Source organism: Jatropha curcas, chromosome 2 (assembly GCF_041381405.1).
Source record: "Jatropha curcas cultivar XTBG-Jc1 chromosome 2, XTBG_Jcur_1.0, whole genome shotgun sequence".
NCBI lineage: Eukaryota > Viridiplantae > Streptophyta > Magnoliopsida > Malpighiales > Euphorbiaceae > Jatropha > Jatropha curcas.
Window position 1 is genome coordinate 1,637,430 of NC_143152.1, and position 19,815 is coordinate 1,657,244.

Below are 19,815 nucleotides of genomic sequence, written 5' to 3' on the forward strand. Positions count from 1 at the left end.
GGGAGCTTTTTCAAAGCTGCTGCTCATTATTATTAAGTCTCACGAAATCTTCCTTCTTTACCTTCAATTACATTCAAAAACAACTTGTGATAAATAAAAAAAAAATGTTGCAGGGTGAACATAAAGAAGCAAATAAAACTACTACCTAAACAATCAAAAATCTCATCACTGGTGTTTGCAATTGCTAGTAATGTTTGTATACATTGTAGTCCGAGTTACCAATGCGGTGAGTATGACTCTCGAATACCAACTTCAGAATTTCTTCATGATCTCGGACAATGAAGAGTACGCTCCAAGGATTGCACATATAATGCCCAGTGCAGCAATGGTGGTGCTCAGAACAATCTGGTTACAGGTTAAATGCATAAACAAAGAATAAGCTAGGCATCCTGATTATACATCGAGTAAAAATAATATTTAAGTTAACTTCTCTTGCCTGTGTTCTTGTAGCTTTCTTCCCCTTGATCCTCAGAAAACATATGGATGGCATTATTACTGCCTGAAATAAAACCAAATTTAAAGAGTTAAACAGAATTTTCATCTATGAAAATTTGTCATGAGTTTAAAAAAAGTTGAATAATAAAAATTATCAATCTGAAATACAGGTAGAAACTAATTTCCTTTCATTCTTACCACGAGTAGACAGAGGACTGAACCAATTAAAGCCATGACGAGACCTGTAATAAAAAAGAACAATCCATCCAAGTTCAATATATTTTTTACAGCATGTCAAGCTAATGAAGGCAAGTTTTAGGATTTACCAAAAAATGGAAGAAGAAAGGCTACACAAACAGAAGAAAAGACGAGGGCTGTTCTTAGTAAACCAAAGCACCACAAGCTGTTTGATACTCTCATCGGCAGTACCTCCTCTATGCTCCTCGCCAATGGGTTCATCAACAGTGCATACTTGTTCATTGTTAAGGAGAAAATGAATAGTGATTCAATAAATCAATCCAATCAAGTTTCAGTAGAAGGCCTTTCTTATCTAATTTAGCTCAGTCATTTGATTTTTTCCCCCTCAACAATTTAATTTAAGAACTGGAATTAACAGCAAGTTGTGTGAGAAAATCATGTTCTACCAATTGTATTTTCATAACTCAGCATTAGTTCCCAAAGGATATTTGGTGAGTGGATTGACAACCTGTAAAAGATAAGAAAATGAAAATTATCAGATGACATTACAATGTTTATTTGGATAATCTGCACATTAACATCTCATTATAGTAACTCCAAAAAGGATCAAATCTCATACTCACCGTAGTCCACAAGGCAATTTTTGAAGTGAAGGCATGTGGTGGCATATTCAAGGTTATTTGAGATAATGTATCTTGACCAAACATGCTGAATCCCATGATTGCAATGCCCCCATAGATCAGAAAGCACAACACAAAGCTGGCAAACAATAAATTATGAAATATCAGCTAGGTAACTGTGCATGTATCAGAACCAAAAAAAAAAAGAATGAATTTTTTACCATATTATTGCTGCCTTGGTAAATTTTCTTTTGTCAGCCATCGATTGGTAGATATTTGGAAAAACTGAATGCCCAGAATAACAGAACCCATACACACCAAGTGCATATGGGATGCCACTCCACTTCACCAGCGGACCACTGTGATGAAACCCAACTCCGCCTGCCGTACCAACGAAAATCACACAAAGAATAATCAAAATTGTTGCTAAAACTCCACCAGCTGCAAAACAGAAATGAAAAGAAGGATCAGAGAAAGTGCATTGAGCCACTCACATTTTCAGTACTTCCATGCTGTTAAGAAACTACAAACAATAAGTATGCCTCTTCGAGAAAGAACTTCAAACCATAAGTTTGCAGCACCTGAAAGGTATGAAATGATTCGAAGATCCCTTAGCCAAACAGTTGGCAGAACAATAAGAGCAACTAGGATTCCAAAAAAGTGCATGGAGTCAAGATGCAAGCCTCCCAAATCCAAGGATGTTCCAGGAAATAACTTAGTGAGATTATCACCCTCCAGTGTAATAAATTCCACACAATATGACTGCACAAATTAAAAAGAATTTCCAATAATCTACCATATTAGCATAAAGAAGAGAAAAATAAAACAAAATCAGAACCAGCTCTTCACTTACATATAACTCTAAGTACAGAATTATCTGCATCAAGAACCAAGAATAAAATTTTATCAGAATGATAAAATATAAAGCATTGACAGCAAAAGTTAAACTACCTACATGTACAACCTTTTGTCACCAAAGACATTAATTTTTTGAACCTCCTAAAAATATACTATAGATAATAATTATATTTTTCATCATACTATCGGTTTTTGAAATGCTCAATGAACCAACCTAAGAGCAAAATGCAGCCACTCATGCTAATCAAGATTCAGGAAAACACAGTATTATTAGAATATCCAGCACTCAAACTGGGCTGACTGATATTTCAGTGTTATACTGAACTAGCTAGGTCATACAACACAACTGAAGTTGCAAGAAACTCACAGATAGAGCAAGACGTCCATATTTCCCAAAAGCAGCTTCTCCTATATCTGGGTAGGTTACAATGCCTTCTCTGCTCTCAAAGCACTGTCTCATAAGATTGGCCGTATAACAACACACAAATGCAAAACCAGCTAGTACTACTAAACTTGCCCAGCCTGCTTCTTTCACTGTAGAAGGTGTAGAAAGAAGCCCAACTCCAGCCATTACATTAACCGCTGTTTGAAAGTGATGCAGTTCACAAAATTAATGCCGTTTCACAAAAATAACCAAATGAATGCTTTATAACAAACCTCAATACTGAAGAGTAAATTCAAATAACACAAGTGTTCTAATTACAAAATTGCCTAAAAAAAAAGCTCTAATAAAATGACGAACCTTCTATTTTTTTTCCTCATCCACTTTTCCTCTGTTTCTTATAAATAGAAATATATAAAAGTAAAATGAGATCAACATGTAAGATTACATCATTTAACAATGAACAAAACCAATATTGGAACTTTTAAAAGGCAGAATCAGAAGAAACTCAAAGAAATCAGAATATGGTTATTGCTTACAATTGAACACAGTTTGTGTGAAGCTACATCCATGAGCAATGGGTAATTCGTCACTGACAAAGGAAGCTTTTGAGAATGACAATTGTGCTGTTGAGATCCTATCCAAGCCTTCCTTCTGGTCGTTCTTTTCTTGGTCAGGCAGTAAAGGGGACTTCGCGTCCTCTTCTAAAATACTATTACTACGGTTCTCAAGACTTGAATATTGGTAGCTTTGTCCACGTCCAAGAAACCCAAAGTTAGGTGACATCGAGATTGAGTAAGAATCCACTGTTTCTCTGCCAAAAAAAGGGGCCACAGGAGCAGGGTAAGACATTTAAGCACTTTAAGGCATTCAATTCAGAGAATCCACAAGATGCATAACAACAAAATATAAACTTTGCTGTCTTTGTGCTTCAATCGAGTTCTTATTCCTTGGGGCAAGAATATTTCATCTATGGCAGTCAAGTGATCTGTAATTGCTGGATTTAAATAAAGTTCCTTTGGAAGCAAAATTTCCCTGTATTTCAAAGCATATTTCTCTTCCAAATGAGATAACACAAAGCAATTGCACATTCCACATTCTATTTGAGTGAATAGAACACCAGTTAGTAATTTGGCAACATAATTGCACATTTCAATAACCAGCCTCAATGTTTCTACCTCTAGATTAGGAAGCAAATAGAAGTCTGAGAACTTAATTGCGTCCTTTGTACCATAATAAATTAAAATAGGATCCCAAATTGACTATCCTATAAAGTATAAACCCATAAATCAAATTTCATAAATCCAGAAGGAACGCCCAAAAACGCTTAATTAACATCCGCAGAGATAAAATCATTATTGAAAAAGCACGAAACTTTACATGAATACATAAAAAATTACCTGAAACTCCGCGGCCATTGCTGAGAAGAGAAAGTTCCACATCCTTCAGCACTATCAGCCTCTTCACCACCGCTACTGCTACTGTTACTGCTACTCCGGCCTCCAATCTCAACCTTGTTTACTTCTAAGTCTCTGCCAAAATCATCATCGCCGTCTTCCAAGAAAAACTCTGACGTTTCTTTCTCCTTATCGTTCGCCGCCATTAAACACTGCTTGTTTTAGCTGCTTATTTAGAAGGAAAAAAACAAAGCAACCCAAGAGAGAAATATATATATATGGGATGCGACGGTTGAGTGTGGCGTAATATAGTAATGTAAGCTTCTGGAAAGTGGTGAATGTTGCTTTCTTGGAAACAGATTGCATGTGTTTGTTGTCCTTGGTGTTTTGTGGTTCAGTTTTAGCAGAGGTTTTGGGTGGCCAAGATTGGCACTCCACTAGTCACTTACCAGGCTGCAAATTGCATGGGCAGTTTCGTGTATGATTTTGTTTCGTCTTTCTTGTTCCTCTGGCAGAGAATGAGCGCGAGGGGGAAAAATGCTGCCAAAAATCACAAAAAGAATTCTTACCTTTCACTAATTTTACAATCTAACGGTCTATTATTCGTAACAAGACACAATAAACTACAAGGTATTATCCATTAATAAAATTAAAAAAATTGACAAAAATTGCAAAAAATATGTGTTTTAAACTCGAGTTGGTCAAATTCAATTTGTTTTAAAATAATCAAATCCGATAATTGACCAAGTGAACCGGCAGAACTCAAACCTTATTATTATTATTATTATTATTATTATTATTATTATTATATATAAAGGCAAAAAATTCGGTGCTATGAGATTATTACTATATGTAAAAAATGGAAACAACAGCAATTATTTTTCAAGAACATGGTACGTATTTAATTCCTTTCCATGTTTTATTTAATATCCCTTAATTTAAAAAGTAAAATATTTGCATCACTCATAATTTTTATTTTTTTATGCATTATAATTGAAAATCAAAATAAAAAAATAAGGTTAACAAATAGGAATCTATTATGCCCGAAATGTTAGGATTAGGATATGGATCTATTGTTAATATATGTATATTTATTTCCTAATCTATATTATCTTCTACAGTTTTAAGTAAATACAAATCCTCATCCCTATATTTATTGGACTCTGTATTTATCTTATGTGAGGCCATTAACTAGTTCAGAGTTCAGACTCCAAATATGATTTAATGTCTCTTGGGTCAGGTTTTGATTTTAGATTTTCTGAAAATCGTTTTGGGTTGGATTCTGAATTAGACCGATCGAGTCCTTTCCATATACAAAATTTCACCAATTCGACCTAATCAATTAAAAAATATATATACTTATTAATGGATCAACATATGCGATCTCTTAAAATAAAATAAAACATAATATATAGTTTTGAGTATATATATATATATATATATATATATATATATATATATATATCTCCCTTCTCTTTTATGCCCTTCTAAGTAAATCATTGGAGGTTGCATCATTTCTTGTTGAATTTTCTTTGCTCTTTTTTTCAAAAATTTAGATCATTTTTCTTTTGAATGCAGTCCTCTCTTTTTCTTTTTCGGTTATTTTTCTCTTCTACGAGTTTTTAACTTTTCGGTATTAATGAAAGAGCTTTGTTTTCTTCTTTATAAAAGCTAAGAAAGTGTTGGTTGAGGTGGTAAGCAATATCAATCCTTATAAAGATGAGAACACAAGTTCAATCTCCGAAAAGTACACTTTGTTGAGGTGATAAAAAACTTTTACGTTCTACGGCTCGATAGAAATTACATCTCTGGTTATACCTTAAAAAAAAGCTTTATTTTTGAAATACCTAATAAGTTTTTTTTTTTTTTATTATTTTTTTATGTCCTAGTCCATTGGGACAAGCACTCCAAACAGGATTTTCTCTATTCAAAATGATCGGACACTCAACATCTTATTTAAGGAATTTGAATCACTTCCTCAATCAATCCTTGTTAATAAATACCTAATAAGTATTAATACGTAAATTTCTATGCATTATTGAACATAAGATATTGAATAATGATATTCATATTATCAATATTCGATCAAATATAATTTTATACAATTTAAAATATTCATACAAGAAAGTTTATAAATTAAATTATTTAATAAATAAAAATATAAATCCTATTAAAATCTTCTTTTTAATAGGAATTAAACAGAAAATATCACCATAGTTCAACTATTAAAACAACATGCTTTAAATCAAAAATTCAATTCTCAAAAAACGTATTTTACTGAAACTTTACGGTCGCATAAAATTAAATCTCGTAATTATATATAAAAAAAAAAGCATGCTTAAAAAAGTACAAACATTGAGATGTCAATTTCATGTCATTTGGATATATATAATGTCATCCACATCATAGGGTTACAGTCCTCACGCGTGGATGAGATGATTGATTGATTAATCAATTTCTTTCTTCCTCAACTTATTCTTTTGTCAATAATGTTTTTGGTGCCCCTTAAAAGCACGTATGGTGTAAAAGCACGTATGGTGGTAGGGCATGTGCTGTACCAGGACAAACATAATAATAACCGTTAAAACCCTTTGTTTTTTCTGTAGATGTCCAACGCTTATGTATTCCTACCAAATATAGTTTGAATGTGTTTAATATATAACTCAATTTCTTAAAAAGTAAATTACTCTCAAGTTGAAAAAAATAATGGTATCGTAATATAAATTGAAACGTATATAGATAACAGGATAAATTAATAAATTTATTACACTTATCTGAAAAAATGTATTCCTAAAAAAATTACTTTTTCTGTGTAAAGAAAATTGAATCAACAGAAGAATAGACGAATTCTTTCGAATTGAAAGCGATTCTCATGATATCGACTCTTACAATCATGAGCGTAGAGTTTAATTGCCAGAGCAAAGCTATCTTAGCTTATCGTTCATAGGTTCCTTAACAAAATTCCTTCTTCCATTATTTGTGGTTGTCCTATATATATGTAAGCTTCTTGAAGTTTTGCTTAGGGAGAAAGAATGCAATATACTCATATCCATCCTGCAAGTCTCATTGCCCGATAGAGTAAAGATCACACGACATGCATATACAAATTCTCTTGTAACCAGCCAATCTCCAATCTCCACCCACTTTCTCATAATTTGTCTAGAAGGAAGAGATAACAGATGGGTCAATCCTTGATGAAATTAGCCCCAGGTTTTTTTTCCTCTTCTTATTCATTCTATTTTGCTTGTTGTAAATAAGGATTGATGACTGAATTTCGTTCATCTTTTGTATTTTTTAATTTATTGTAACAACTTTATTATTATTATTTTTGTCAATTGAGTGTTAATGTCGATAATTTACATTTTTGTTTCAGTTTTAATAGTATTTTATTGGAATTTCTTGCCAAAATATTAAAATGAATTAATTTTTCGTGGTCTTCTACAATATTCATTTTTTTTATCTTAATTTTGATGTTTTTCTCTTTATTTCAATAGTCTATTTTGCTTCACTTTTCTTTATATAATAATAATAATAATAATAATAATTTGAAAATAATGCAGGGAGCGAGCAGAACAAAGAGAAGGAGATAGGACCTACAATAGAAGAATGTTATAACAAGTATTTTTCAGACACCACAAAGGAATGGACCTTAGCTGATTTCTACCATGCAATTTGCCAAACTGTGGAGTAATTACATTTACATATACTCTTTAATTACATGCAATTAATCCTTAATTTTTTAATTTCATTAACACAGAAGACTAATTAACATTAATATTTATTTAACAGAGAAATTAACAAGAAGCTTAATAGCACACAATTTCGCATTCCAGATGTTGAAAAGCTCACTGAAGTGTATGAAGTAAGTTCTCTCTCTCTTTTTTTTTTTTTTTCTTTTCAGATCTCTACCTGTAATTATATAACATATAATTATAATTTGCAGAAGCATTACAAAGGTAAAGGAAGAGATCAAGTAACGAAAGAAGAGTTTCAGAAAATCCTTCAAGAAATAATAATCCATTCAGGGTTTACGGGTTTTGGATCAAAAGATATTCTTCTCTTTCTCTTTGGAATTCCAGCAGCTGCCTTGTTTATCAAGCAAAGGGTCGCACCCAAAGCTGTCCCTAATGATGTTTTTATTCCTGGAGTCACCTCTGCTACTGTTTATCTCCTTGCCAAGCTAAACAAAATATGACCTATATATATATTTAATTTAATGGAATATATTTAATAAAATAAATTTATTTGAGGATAAAAAAATGGAATTAATATATTTAATTATAATGGCATGTGTATGACTATTAAAATTTTAAAAATAATATCAACACACAAGTAATTAATTATCTATTATCCAATATTGCTTTGTAGAAGAAATGTTGGGACAAGGGCAAGACAAAAACAATTTTCATGGCTTAGATCTAATTTTGTGATGAACCTATAAATAGTTTACGGAAGGTCCCTTAATTTCTCCTGTCCTCCAATTTTCAAGGTGCTTAGAGGTTTTAGGAGATGAACAATTCATGGCTTGTCAAAATTCTGTCTAAGAAAAATAAATCCTAACCTTAATTTAGATAGGGTTATGACACAAGGAGACCATTTGCAGAATTTTTAAAAATAATATAAAAATATATTTCATGAGTAGCCTTAAAACTTTTTTTTCCCATTTAATATAACTGACAAATAGTTTTGTATTAGTAATTGAAATTAAAGAATTTCATATGAATTTAATAAATATAGCATTACCAAAAGTAAGAATGTTGATTTAGAGCAATGCACAGAACAATTTCTCTAAATAATAATTAATATGAATGAAATACCTTCGACATTAATTAATTTATTTAAAAATAAATAAATTTGTACACTTTGAGCTATTAATCCAATTATTGAGAATCTATTTTATCATGGAAAATATCAAAGTTGTTTCGTTATTCAAAAAATCAGAGTTCAAAGATTTAGTACCTTATTTATTGGAGACTTAATATAATTTTTTCTTTTAAAAAATAAATTTAGTTCGCATATTTTATCAAAATTAGTATAGTTTTTTATGCAAAAGATTAACATAGTTTCGATAATAATAATAATAATAATAATAATAATGTTGAAGAGGTGGAAATTAAAGTAAAAAAGATAATATACGGCGGTCTTATTTTCCATTGATTGAAGTTGATCCAAATGTTATATTTACAGCAACAGTTGTATGAAAATAATGTTCAAGAATAGAAAAAAATGAAAGGCAAAAATTTTACAAACACAAACGTTTGTTCTGTTTAGAGAAGAAAAAGGGACTCATTGGTTCAATCGCTCTTTTCGCTCCCTTCAAAGAAACCAAAAAAAGTGGAAAAAAAAAGGAAAGAGAGAAACATAATTTTTTCTAGGATTAACATTCTTTGAATTTTTTTTCTTTTCTGGTTTTACAAATAAACAAAGAAAACAGAAACCCATTTCTCTGATATGGTTTGTTCATGATTATTGATCTCAAAAACAACTAACAAAATCCAACAGCAATAGTATGTGAAGCTGAAGAACCTCAAAGAGATATTGTATAGAAAAATGAGCAAAGAACAAAGCGGAGTTATAAAAGCATGGGAGGCCACAATTCGCAAGACTCAGGCCGCCAAGAAGCGAGCCAATAGCATATTTGGCACGACGTCTGTTGCTCATGCAGACGATGAAGGTGAAGAAGATAATGATCATAATGGAAATGTTCCATTAGAACCTTACCATGCAGAAAAGATCTTACCAAATGGGGATTATTACACTGGGCAATGGTACGATAATTTCCCCAGTGGACAAGGCAAATATTTATGGACAGATGGGTGTATGTATGTTGGTGAATGGCAGAAAGGGAAAACTATGGGCAGAGGAAAATTTAGTTGGCCCTCTGGTGCTACTTATGAAGGAGAATTCAAGAGTGGGTATATGGATGGTACTGGTCTATACACGGGACCTAGCGGTGATACATATAAAGGACAATGGGTTATGAATTTAAAACATGGACATGGAATAAAGAGTTTCGCTAATGGAGATTTATATGATGGAGAATGGCGCCGGGGAATGCAAGAAGGACATGGAAGATATCAATGGACAAATGGGAATCATTATATTGGTGAGTGGAAAAATGGAGTGATTTGTGGTAAAGGGTCCTTCGTATGGGGAAACGGAAATAGGTATGATGGGAATTGGGAAGATGGTGTACCTAAAGGAAATGGAACATTTAAATGGCCAGATGGGAGCTTTTATGTAGGGAATTGGAGTAAAGATGCTAGTGAACAAAATGGAACTTATTATCCTTCTGGATCATCACCAGAAGGAAATCTTCAATGGGATCCTCAAGATGTTTATAACATTCATTTATCTGAAAGTCAAATTTGTCCTAGTGAGAAAGTTTCAATTTTGCCATCACAAAAACGACTTGCAGTTTGGAATTCCTCGAAAGGCAGTGGGGAGAAGCCTAGAAGGATGTCTGTTGATGGGAGGGTAAGTGTTGGGGTAGAGAGAGCATATGATAAGATGAATATGTGGGAAGGAGAGGATGATTATAGCGATGGAAATTCATCGGTTGGGAAACCATTGGAATCTGATTTGTTAGGTTTAAATCTTGAAGAAGGGCTTTGTAATAAGTCTGTTCCAATCAAAGTACCAAAACTTGTGAAGAGACAAGGAGAAACGATTTGCAAAGGGCATAAGAATTATGACCTTATGCTCAATTTGCAACTGGGAATCAGGTATATATTGATTATATGCATAACTTACTAGTTTTAAATCGTTTAATTTTCTAATAATTGTATAATTATTGACATGTGGAGTAATTTTTCAGGCATGCTGTTGGAAGATCAGCTCCAGTTTCATCTCTTGATTTGAAGCCTTCAGCTTTTGATCCCAAGGAGAAAGTATGGACAAGATTTCCTCCTGAAGGAACCAAGAACACTCCACCTCACCAATCTTCTGAATTTAAATGGAAGGACTATTGCCCTTTGGTTTTCAGGTTAGACAACCTTGTACTACGTTAGAATTCTGGTTGTCAGGCGGATTTGCTTCAGCTTTATGCAATTCGTCATTGGCAAATGTCTCATTTTGATAATGCACTTTGTTGATGTTAATGAATAGGACTCTGAGGAAGCTGTTCAAGGTGGATCCAGCAGATTACATGTTATCTATATGCGGAAATGATGCTCTTCGTGAGCTTTCTTCTCCTGGAAAAAGTGGTAGCTTCTTTTACTTGACAAATGATGATCGCTATATGATAAAGACAATGAAGAAGGCGGAAGTTAAAGTGAGCTTTATATATTTGTAAAATATCAATCTTGTCTTGCCTGATACTTACAATGTTTAACCTTTTTCTTTGTTCCTGTTGTATAGGTGCTTATAAGGATGCTTTCTGCCTATTTCAACCATGTTAAAGCCTATGAAAACACTCTAGTTACCAAATTTTTTGGTTTACATTGTGTCAAGTTAACTGGTCCTGCCCAGAAGAAGGTATAGACTAGCATTTATATAGTTAAAGGGCAAACAAAATGACAGGAAAAATCAATATAAAGCTCAAAGATCAATGGCAATTAAACATGAAATGACTGGAATTTAAATTTCAGGTGCGTTTCATCATCATGGGAAATCTCTTTTGTTCTGAATACACCATTCATAGACGTTTCGACTTGAAAGGATCTTCCTTGGGCCGTATAACGGACAAACCTGAATCTGAACTTGAATCAACAACTATTCTCAAAGACTTGGATTTAAATTTCATATTTAGATTACAGAAAGCATGGTTTCAAGAGTTTTGCAGGTCCATATAGTTTTATCTCTCTTTCTTGGAAAATTCTTGACAATTCCAAATTAATGTTCTTTAAAACCTATTGATTGCATTTAATTGCTTCTATAGGCAAGTAGATAGGGATTGTGAGCTTCTTGAACAAGAAAGAATTATGGATTATAGTCTACTGGTGGGTCTTCACTTTAGAGAAGTATCACCGAATGGGGATTTGATTCCTTCTGCCTCTCGAGCTTCTTCTGCAGGTTATATCACACATCAAATTTCATTATATTGTGTATATATCAACAAGCAAGAATCAAAATCATCTTTTTCTTCTATCTGTCTATATATATATATATATATATAGGTGAAATTGATAGTGATGCTCCTCGCCTTTCAAGAGCAGATATGGATCATCTTCTTCTTGACCCAGCCAGGTAAAAAAGATAACTCCAATAGAAATAGGCATTTCACAGAAGGTAGAAGAAAGGCTACTTATGATAGACGATCATCTGAGAATACCCATTTTGATGTTTAATTTTTAACTTTACATATTGAGAAATGCAGGTGGGCTCGTATTAGATTAGGCGTAAACATGCCAGCGCGAGTCGAAAGAACTATAAGAAGGCAAGATTGTGAGCTTCAACTGGTAGGAGAACTAACTGGAGAGTGCTATGATGTTATAATGTTTTTTGGTATCATAGATATACTTCAAGATTATGACATTAGCAAGAAGCTTGAACATGCATACAAGTCCATCCAATATGATCCTACTTCGATATCAGCCGTTGATCCTAAGCAATACTCGAGGCGTTTTCGCGATTTTATATTCAAGATTTTTACAGAAGAAACTTGAAGAAGAAATCGCTAACAGTAACAAATTCCTGATTTTCTGAGTGCTTGGGGTCGATTTTGTTTATTATTTTCAATTCATTTACTTTCTTTTCAAATGATTGTTATAGATGATATTATATATAGTTAAATGTTTTAGCGAGGAGAAGTGCATGCATATAATGTCAACTATATATGTATATTTGTATTAGAATTTGTATTCTTCTCTGTTCTTCAGAGGAGATCAAAGAGGCTTCTCTAACATTCTAGCATCTTTTGAGTTGGTTGTATATAATAAGGAAATAAATTTGATTCAAGTTTCTGAACATTTTCGCATTACAACTTACAAGTTTGTAATAGAATATGAAATTTAGACAATTCAACCTTGTTACAAGTGAGCATTGGGTTTATCGAGCCGAATCAAATCAAATCAATTCGATTTCGATTTGACTGAATTCTTTTTATAGCATCAATATTTAAAATCAAATCGTATATTTTCTCCGTTCCAAAAAGATAGTCAACTCTCTATTTTCACACAGATTAAGAAATATGGTTAAACGACAATTTTATTCATATAACTTTTCTACTATTTCCATTTTAAATAACACATAGTATTGAAATAATAACTAATAATTAATAAGAGTTATTGAAAATAAGGTAATTTAATAAGAATATAATAGATTATTCAAAAATTTACTAACTACAATACAAAAAATAATAATGAACTATATTTGAAGACAAACCAAAAAAGAAAGATATACTGTATTTTTAGGATGGAGAGTAAAAACTAAGCAAACTTAAACTAAATAGATTTCGATTCGAATTCGAATTCGGTTATCCCGAGTTAAATTAACTATTTTCGGCGTAAAAAAGTAAATTTAGTTATATACGGTGATCGACCACCACAGAAAGTGAGGTGGTTTTCTATAATCACTTCGATTCAACTTTATTGCTCACCCCACAGCTATTTAGGGTAGTTGATTGGATTTCGTCCTTCCTTCCTTAATTGGGCCAGGTCAAAAGTGGGCCTGCTTTAAACATTCTTACTTGAGCCCATTAAATTAGACCAGCTAAAAACATTCACTGCAAACTCATTCCTCCGTTCTCTCTCTCTCTCTCTCACAAATGGCTTTGCAATCGTCAGTTTCTACCATTCCTCAGCTCCTTTTCTACTCTGCAAAATCACAAAGATTAGTTCTTGGTTGGGCTAATAGTAATAACAAAAATAAGAATAACTTGTTTGTTGATTTCGTTGCATTATATTATAAATCCAAGCCAATTAGAAGGAGAATTGTTGCCATCTCTTCTTATTCTTCTTCTTCGTCAATTTCGCGAACGAGTTTGTCTCAGTTTGTAAGTAAGAAACCACCTTCAGTGAAAGAGACCCGTGGCAGTCGCTCGGCTTCACCACCTGATTTGACATCCAAGGTACTCCTTTTCTTTTCTTTTCTTTTCTTTGTAATTTCTTTAGAAGGTTTTGCACACGAGAGAAAGCTTTTCTGTGAATTCGAAGACAAATAGGAATTGCTAGCGTCGCAGCAAAAGCAAATTAAAATTTTTTTTGTGGTTTATTTAAGGAAGACGCGCCCCATTAAATATTTTACTTTCTTATGAGCAGGAAAGAGTTGTTCCTTATGTCAAGAACTTTTCCAATCAAGGTAGACAATTAAAACCTGATTCCAAAGCTGATAAGAGTAGGTAATTTCCATTTCTTCTCATCCACAAACTATCCTTTATTCATGTGTCTGGTTTAGCTTTTTGGTTGCTTTTCTTTTCACTACCTTGCTTGTTTGCTCTGTGGTTGATTGACTATCTCGTATGGAATGTGTCCTGTTGCTGCTGTAATTGTTGTTTTAGGTAGTAACAATTGTTTCACTTAGAAATCCCAGCATAAATGCAGGAAAGTAGTAAAGAAGGCTGGAAAAGTAACACAACACTTGTGGAAGAAAAGAGACTCTGCTAAATCTGGAGAAAAGGCACTGAATCTTGTTAGAATTGTAAGTTTATCTAATCATTTTCATATTTCACATTTGAAGTTTTCATGAGAAGACATGCTTGGGCATTTAAATGAGTTTTATTGAAAACCTCGACAGGAGAGAAAAGAGGATTGAAAAAGAAAGGAGTTACAGCATCCTGTCGGAAAACTTATATTTCTTGGTATGTTAACAATTATAGGTTTCTCAACTTCCTAAGGAGAAAGAGGCTGTTTACGGGGCACTAGATAAATGGACTGCTTGGGAGACAGAGTTTCCATTGATTGCTGTAGCTAAAGCTTTAAAAATATTGAGGCAAAGGAGTCAATGGCTGCGTGTAATTCAAGTATGACACTATGAATATATTGTTGTGAAAGAAAATGCATGGGCCATCTTACTGAATATCATTTCAGAGAATTTTATCCACTTGTTTTTTTTCCCCTCTTAAATCAGCTGTTGCCAGTTTACTATTAAATGCTTAACATTATTTTTATGATGTTGGATGCACATGACTCTATTGGCTTGTAACCTCTAGTAGTACTCAGGTAGCAAAATGGATGTTAAGCAAAGGTCAAGGAACCACAATGGGAACATATGATACCCTTCTGCTGGCATTTGATGTGGACAATAGAGTAGATGAAGCCAAATCATTATGGAATATGATTCTGCACACTCATACACGTTCTATTTCAAAGCGCTTATTTTCAAGGATGATTGCTTTGTATGATCACCATAACATGCCAGATGACATAATAGAGGTATTTATAAAATCTCAGCCTTTTCCCTTTAATATTTTTGACACCTTTCTGTGTAACTAATTCATTCATTTAAACTAGTTAATAAGAAATGAAAACTTTATACATTCTTCATTTAAATGGTATCGAACTTAAATTTAACTTTTGAGGAACTCAGGTATTTGCAGACATGGAAGAATTGGGTGTAAGGCCAGATGAAGATACTGTTAGGAGAGTCACGCGTGCCTTCAAGGACTTGGACCAGCAAGACAAGCAAAATTTGGTTCTTAAGAAGTATATGGGTAGATGGAAGTATATCCATTTTAAAGGTGAGAGAGTTAGAGTGAGAAGAGACATACAGGATTCATGAACAGCATGTAATTTGATTGAAACGAGACTTCTGAGCAACATGGGTTGCTGCTAGTATCTGTGTCTTTTGTAATGTTACTACAAAAGAATTGGTGGATGGGCAATAAGGATCTTATATGTTACACGGCGAGCCTTCATTTTTTGGCAACAAGGCATATCCTTATCTGAAATTTGAAAAGCCTTTCACCCCTTTTCTTATCAATGGTAAGTTGATGTCATTGCATGATTGTAAGTTCTGTTAATTGCAAGCAAAGGCTTTGATGAATAGTTAATAGCTACCGGCCATTAGTTATCAGTAGCTGTCAACTAATCTCAAACAGTTAAACCACATGTATTCTATATGTATATATCTTCATTTATTTTTTATTCACTGTCTCAATTTTTCTTTTTATTAACTAGTTGATTTACATTGTTATAAAAACCCTTTTTGTTTAGTGGAAAATTACCATTACATACACATGCAGATTTGGTTGGGGGAATGAAAGGATGAAAAACAAAGACAATAACACAAAATAAGGTGCATGATTATTGACTAGATGGGATGTCCCCATCCACATTTCTGTCTTTTTTATTAATTTGATCCATAACACACATTTATCAATTTGCTTCACAGTACACATTTGAGAGCAGGAAGGTGAGCTTTACAAACTTTTCATATTTAAGTAATTGCTGGTTAGATGGGAGATTTATGAACTTATATGTGCATCTTCAAGAGCTATGATATTTGTGATATGGAATTGAGAAGGGAAAACACATGGATAGTGGCATGTATTCTTGTTATTTTTGAAAGAGTAAATTACCACAAGGAATCTCTCTCTTTTTTTTTTTTTTTAATTGTGTTTTCAATTCTGTTGTACATGTGGAACTAATTTATTTTTCTTTTTTAATTTTATTCTAACATGGACAGCTATGCATTATTATTATTTGTAATTACAAGGGGATAGTAGACCAATAGCAACTCAAGACGTCATTCAATTTTTTTTTTTTTTTTTAATCACCGTAGGGGAATTCTAACCTGAATTATTGTCAGGTCGTACATGTAGATGTCGGACAATAATTTCTATTTGAGCCTCCATTTGCTTTTACAAAATAATTTATTTGGAAAATATTTTTCTGATTTTTTAATATTAAGATTGTTCAGAAAAATCAACCAATGAAAAATATTTTTCACTCCAAAGAGAACTAAATTATTTTAAAAGAAAAGACTTTCCATTTTAAAAAGGGAAACATTTTTTAGATATTTATAAATTTGTTATAATTTTAAAAATACACATTTATTTATTCATTCACTAATAAGTGGTTTCAATTAGGGGTGTAAATGAGTTGAGTCAAGTCGAACTCGAACTGGCAGGCTTGAAGTTCAGCTCGATAGAATTTAGCTCAACTTGAAATTCAACGAGTTTGAAAAGAGCTCGATGAAAGTTTAATTTCAGACTCAAGTTCAACCTGAAAAATTTTAAGTTTAAGCTCAATTCGAGACTCCACTAATCTAAAATGATATTACATATATGTATAGATAAAAGCTCGATAAAGCTCGATGAGCTTTTAAGCCGAACATTGTCAGGCTCGAGCTCGGCTCGATTACTAAACGAGCAAGCTCAAGTTCAATTTGTGCCGAACTTTTTTGGAATCGGCCGACTCATTTATACCCTTAGTTTCAACCACTACTAATCACCGATCCCTACTAACCATCTCCACCGGTCACTAATTTAGTGAGCAACATTGTTTCATATTTAATAATAAATTTTAAATTATAAAATTTTAATTATTCTAAATATTTTTATAGTTTTATAAATTAAAATTTTTAATATATTTTAATTATTTTTTTTATCCGTTGAGAAGTTTAACGAGTCAAAAGAACATTATAGGCTACACAATATGGTTAATCCTCTCTTTTACTCACTAAATTTATTAAAACTCGTGGTTGAGAAGTTCGACCTAAAACCTCCCACTCTAAGTATAATTAAGAAGTTCAAACAAATCACATATAATTATTATATTTTAATTAATTTTAATATTATAATAAAATAATAAAAAATAAAATGACTTGAAAAATATTTTTCCCTAATATAAGATATTTTCCAAACAAAGTTAAAAAAAGCAAATCCTTACAGCTCTTTTGAACCAAATGAATCATGGCTATAAATGAATTTGTCATGTTTGGTATGTTATTGTGACATCCTACTCCAAGTCGAGTAGTCGAGTTGAGTCGAGTTGAATCAACCCGGTTGGGGTAGAATGGGTTATTAAGTGGAGTTACTTGATAGAGAGAAAAGATCAAAGCATATGGGTGAGGAGTGATTTGCATTAAAAGATCAAGCTTGGGTATTAAGTTGTAGCCTGTTTACAATTGAGGTACCATTTAGGAAGTTTTACATAAAATCCTTTGATTTTTGATAGCCTACCCGTGCATACCCATTTCACTTTCCCATTTTCATGTTTATCTTCATCTTCTTCCTTTCCTCTTCCACCTTACTTTCAATTTTAATGGTAGTCAAGCCTTAACTTCAACTTCTCTTTTATCCAAGTAAGTAAACCTTCTTGAAGTTCATAATTGAATCATTTGGTGCTATTGTATTAGAATTCATAAGAATTCTTATTTATAGGTGAAGGGAGTTCAAGGAGTGTAGAAAAAAGAAGTTAAAGAGGAGCTCAAGCTTTTGGAGCAAAGATTTGATATCTCTTGTTATTTTCCATTTTCTTTGCATGAGAATTGTGTGGTGTGTTGTTAGTGAGACCATATATTGCTTCATGTTGAGTGGGAGGACTGGTAATGGTGAGAAACAGGGGAGAACAGGGGAGGAAGTGACTAAATGAAGTGAATATTGAGTTTATGTTGACACAGGTTTTGCTGGAAATTTTACCAGTAACTTCATCTTGATTTTGACCCCATTTATTGATGGAATTAGGAAGTGTCATAAAAGAGTTATTTGTTCCTCTATGTGTTAGCTTTACATGGGTTTTTGAATCATGCAAATTGGAGTTGTATATTGAGAGATATGACCAAAAGAGTACAGACAGTGCAGGCTAGAAGCGCGCGCGCGAATTGCATGACGAGTTCGCGTTGCCTTCTCGCGCTCGCGACTTTCAAGTGCGCGCTCGCGACTTGTGCTCGCAAAGTCTCTGACTCTCATTTGGCACTTCTCGCGTTCGCGACTTTGAACTACGCGCTCGCGTACTTGGCCCTTGGCCTGTAAGCGCTCGCGACCTTCATCGCGCGCTCGCGAATTTGGCCTGGGAACTCACTGTCTCTCATTTGGCACTTCTCGCGCTCGCGACTTCCAGGTACGTGCTCGCAACTTGTGCCCGATAACTCACTATCTCTCATCTAGTGCATTACGCGCTCGCGACCTTGCAAAGCGCGCTCGCGACTTGTGTTTTCATGCATTTTTGGCCTTCTTTTTCAATGCAATTGTATTCCTTTGCTTCACTTATATGCCTCCAATCATTTTAACATCAAATACAACATTAGAACATGTATCAAAACAACATTCAAGCATGCAAATGATGTGAAACCAAATAAACATTATGAATTATGAAGTTATGAACTATGACTATGATGTTGTGTGATATTATTGACATACCAACATTATGCTCCATTGAGGTTAGGTAGAAACCATGTAGATAAGATTATGTCGCGACATAGGATAGCAGATCTGCACCTCATACAGTTTGATACTCCGGCTACAGGCCGTTGAGTGGATATGATTATATATGGGCCATAGCAGCCAAGCATACAGTATTCATCCAGTTTCATACAGTTTTTCTTATCACTTCGGTTTCACTATAACCTTATGGAGCCATACAGATATCTTGACATAACATTTCATGAATTATACAGTATTATAAACAGTACAAAAGATAATTAAGGTATCATGAAAGTATCATGATGTGTGAGCTTATATGTGCCATATATGTTTACATGGTTCTTTCTATACATGTATGTGTTTAATTGTTTTTTTTATCTGTTGAGATATCCACTGAGCTTTATTTGCTCAGCGAGTTACCTGTTTAACTCGCAGGTTTTGAGTTTGGACCATAGAGAGTCAGCTTACAACTGCTGCAGTTCATCTGTAGAAGACTCAGTCTTCAGGGTAGCTACTCATTTTAATGTGTACCTTTTGTCTCTCCTTTTTATGGCATGTACAGGGCACACAGTTGGGCCCATTCCATTTTGTAAACTAGTATCATGTTTTGTAAATATAAAGTACATTATTTTTGTAAACAGTATCAGCATGCTATTATATTCAACATACATTATGATTTCA

At 33.2% G+C, this 19,815-nt stretch overlaps 4 protein-coding genes across 5 annotated transcripts; 3 read left to right on the top strand and 1 right to left on the bottom strand.

Annotated features, from left to right (window-relative positions):
• Window positions 1-6: 6 nt before the first annotated feature.
• On the bottom strand, window positions 7-4,420 carry LOC149498020 (Transmembrane amino acid transporter family protein). The gene is made up of 12 exons (XM_089717646.1): window positions 3,894-4,420; window positions 3,033-3,307; window positions 2,479-2,693; window positions 2,107-2,130; window positions 1,835-2,015; window positions 1,475-1,694; window positions 1,257-1,392; window positions 1,122-1,141; window positions 762-907; window positions 634-677; window positions 437-499; window positions 7-345 (listed from the first exon to the last, which is right to left on the bottom strand). The coding sequence occupies exons 1-12, from the start codon at window positions 4,094-4,096 to the stop codon at window positions 253-255; spliced, it is 1,620 nt and encodes a 539-aa protein (XP_089573772.1). The 5' UTR covers window positions 4,097-4,420; the 3' UTR covers window positions 7-252.
• Window positions 4,421-6,907: 2,487 nt separating this feature from the next.
• On the top strand, window positions 6,908-8,174 carry LOC149498021 (uncharacterized). Its single transcript, XM_089718594.1, has 4 exons — window positions 6,908-7,100; window positions 7,451-7,577; window positions 7,680-7,752; window positions 7,834-8,174. The coding sequence occupies exons 1-4, from the start codon at window positions 7,070-7,072 to the stop codon at window positions 8,083-8,085; spliced, it is 483 nt and encodes a 160-aa protein (XP_089574720.1). The 5' UTR covers window positions 6,908-7,069; the 3' UTR covers window positions 8,086-8,174.
• Window positions 8,175-9,189: 1,015 nt separating this feature from the next.
• Window positions 9,190-12,799, top strand: PIP5K5 (phosphatidylinositol- 4-phosphate 5-kinase 5). The gene is made up of 8 exons (XM_089718593.1): window positions 9,190-10,615; window positions 10,708-10,875; window positions 10,998-11,163; window positions 11,250-11,366; window positions 11,480-11,673; window positions 11,770-11,903; window positions 12,008-12,077; window positions 12,208-12,799. The coding sequence occupies exons 1-8, from the start codon at window positions 9,441-9,443 to the stop codon at window positions 12,494-12,496; spliced, it is 2,313 nt and encodes a 770-aa protein (XP_089574719.1). The 5' UTR covers window positions 9,190-9,440; the 3' UTR covers window positions 12,497-12,799.
• A 759-nt stretch (window positions 12,800-13,558) lies between these two features.
• On the top strand, window positions 13,559-15,913 carry LOC149498023 (Pentatricopeptide repeat (PPR) superfamily protein). Of its 2 annotated transcripts, XM_089717426.1 has the most exons (6): window positions 13,561-13,899; window positions 14,090-14,169; window positions 14,372-14,468; window positions 14,647-14,790; window positions 14,990-15,202; window positions 15,357-15,913. In XM_089717426.1, exons 1-6 carry the CDS (start codon window positions 13,597-13,599, stop codon window positions 15,546-15,548), a joined length of 1,029 nt encoding a protein of 342 aa, XP_089573552.1. In that variant the 5' UTR covers window positions 13,561-13,596; the 3' UTR covers window positions 15,549-15,913. The 2 variants fall into 2 exon arrangements, with proteins under 2 accessions (XP_089573553.1, XP_089573552.1); XM_089717427.1 differs by lacking the exon at window positions 14,647-14,790 and having other exon boundaries at window positions 13,559-13,899.
• Window positions 15,914-19,815: the final 3,902 nt, after the last annotated feature.

Bases quoted from the DNA above. Each gene is read 5' to 3' on its own strand.
- LOC149498020 (XM_089717646.1), bottom strand. From the start codon at position 4,096: ATGGCGGCGAACGATAAGGAGAAAGAAACGTCAGAGTTTTTCTTGGAA. The intron at 2,131-2,478 runs GTGAGTTTCTTG...TTCTTGATGCAG, and splicing joins ATGGACGTCTTGCTCTATCT to ATAATTCTGTACTTAGAGTT. The intron at 500-633 runs GTAAGAATGAAA...GTTTTATTTCAG, and splicing joins CAGTCCTCTGTCTACTCGTG to GCAGTAATAATGCCATCCAT.
- LOC149498023 (XM_089717426.1), top strand. From the start codon at position 13,597: ATGGCTTTGCAATCGTCAGTTTCTACCATTCCTCAGCTCCTTTTCTAC. The intron at 14,469-14,646 runs GTAAGTTTATCT...TAACAATTATAG, and splicing joins CACTGAATCTTGTTAGAATT to GTTTCTCAACTTCCTAAGGA. The intron at 14,791-14,989 runs GTATGACACTAT...AGTAGTACTCAG, and splicing joins AATGGCTGCGTGTAATTCAA to GTAGCAAAATGGATGTTAAG.
- LOC149498021 (XM_089718594.1), top strand. From the start codon at position 7,070: ATGGGTCAATCCTTGATGAAATTAGCCCCAG. The intron at 7,101-7,450 runs GTTTTTTTTCCT...AAAATAATGCAG, and splicing joins CTTGATGAAATTAGCCCCAG to GGAGCGAGCAGAACAAAGAG. The intron at 7,753-7,833 runs GTAAGTTCTCTC...TATAATTTGCAG, and splicing joins AGCTCACTGAAGTGTATGAA to AAGCATTACAAAGGTAAAGG.
- PIP5K5 (XM_089718593.1), top strand. From the start codon at position 9,441: ATGAGCAAAGAACAAAGCGGAGTTATAAAAGCATGGGAGGCCACAATT. The intron at 10,876-10,997 runs GTTAGACAACCT...GTTAATGAATAG, and splicing joins TATTGCCCTTTGGTTTTCAG to GACTCTGAGGAAGCTGTTCA. The intron at 12,078-12,207 runs GTAAAAAAGATA...TGAGAAATGCAG, and splicing joins CTTCTTCTTGACCCAGCCAG to GTGGGCTCGTATTAGATTAG.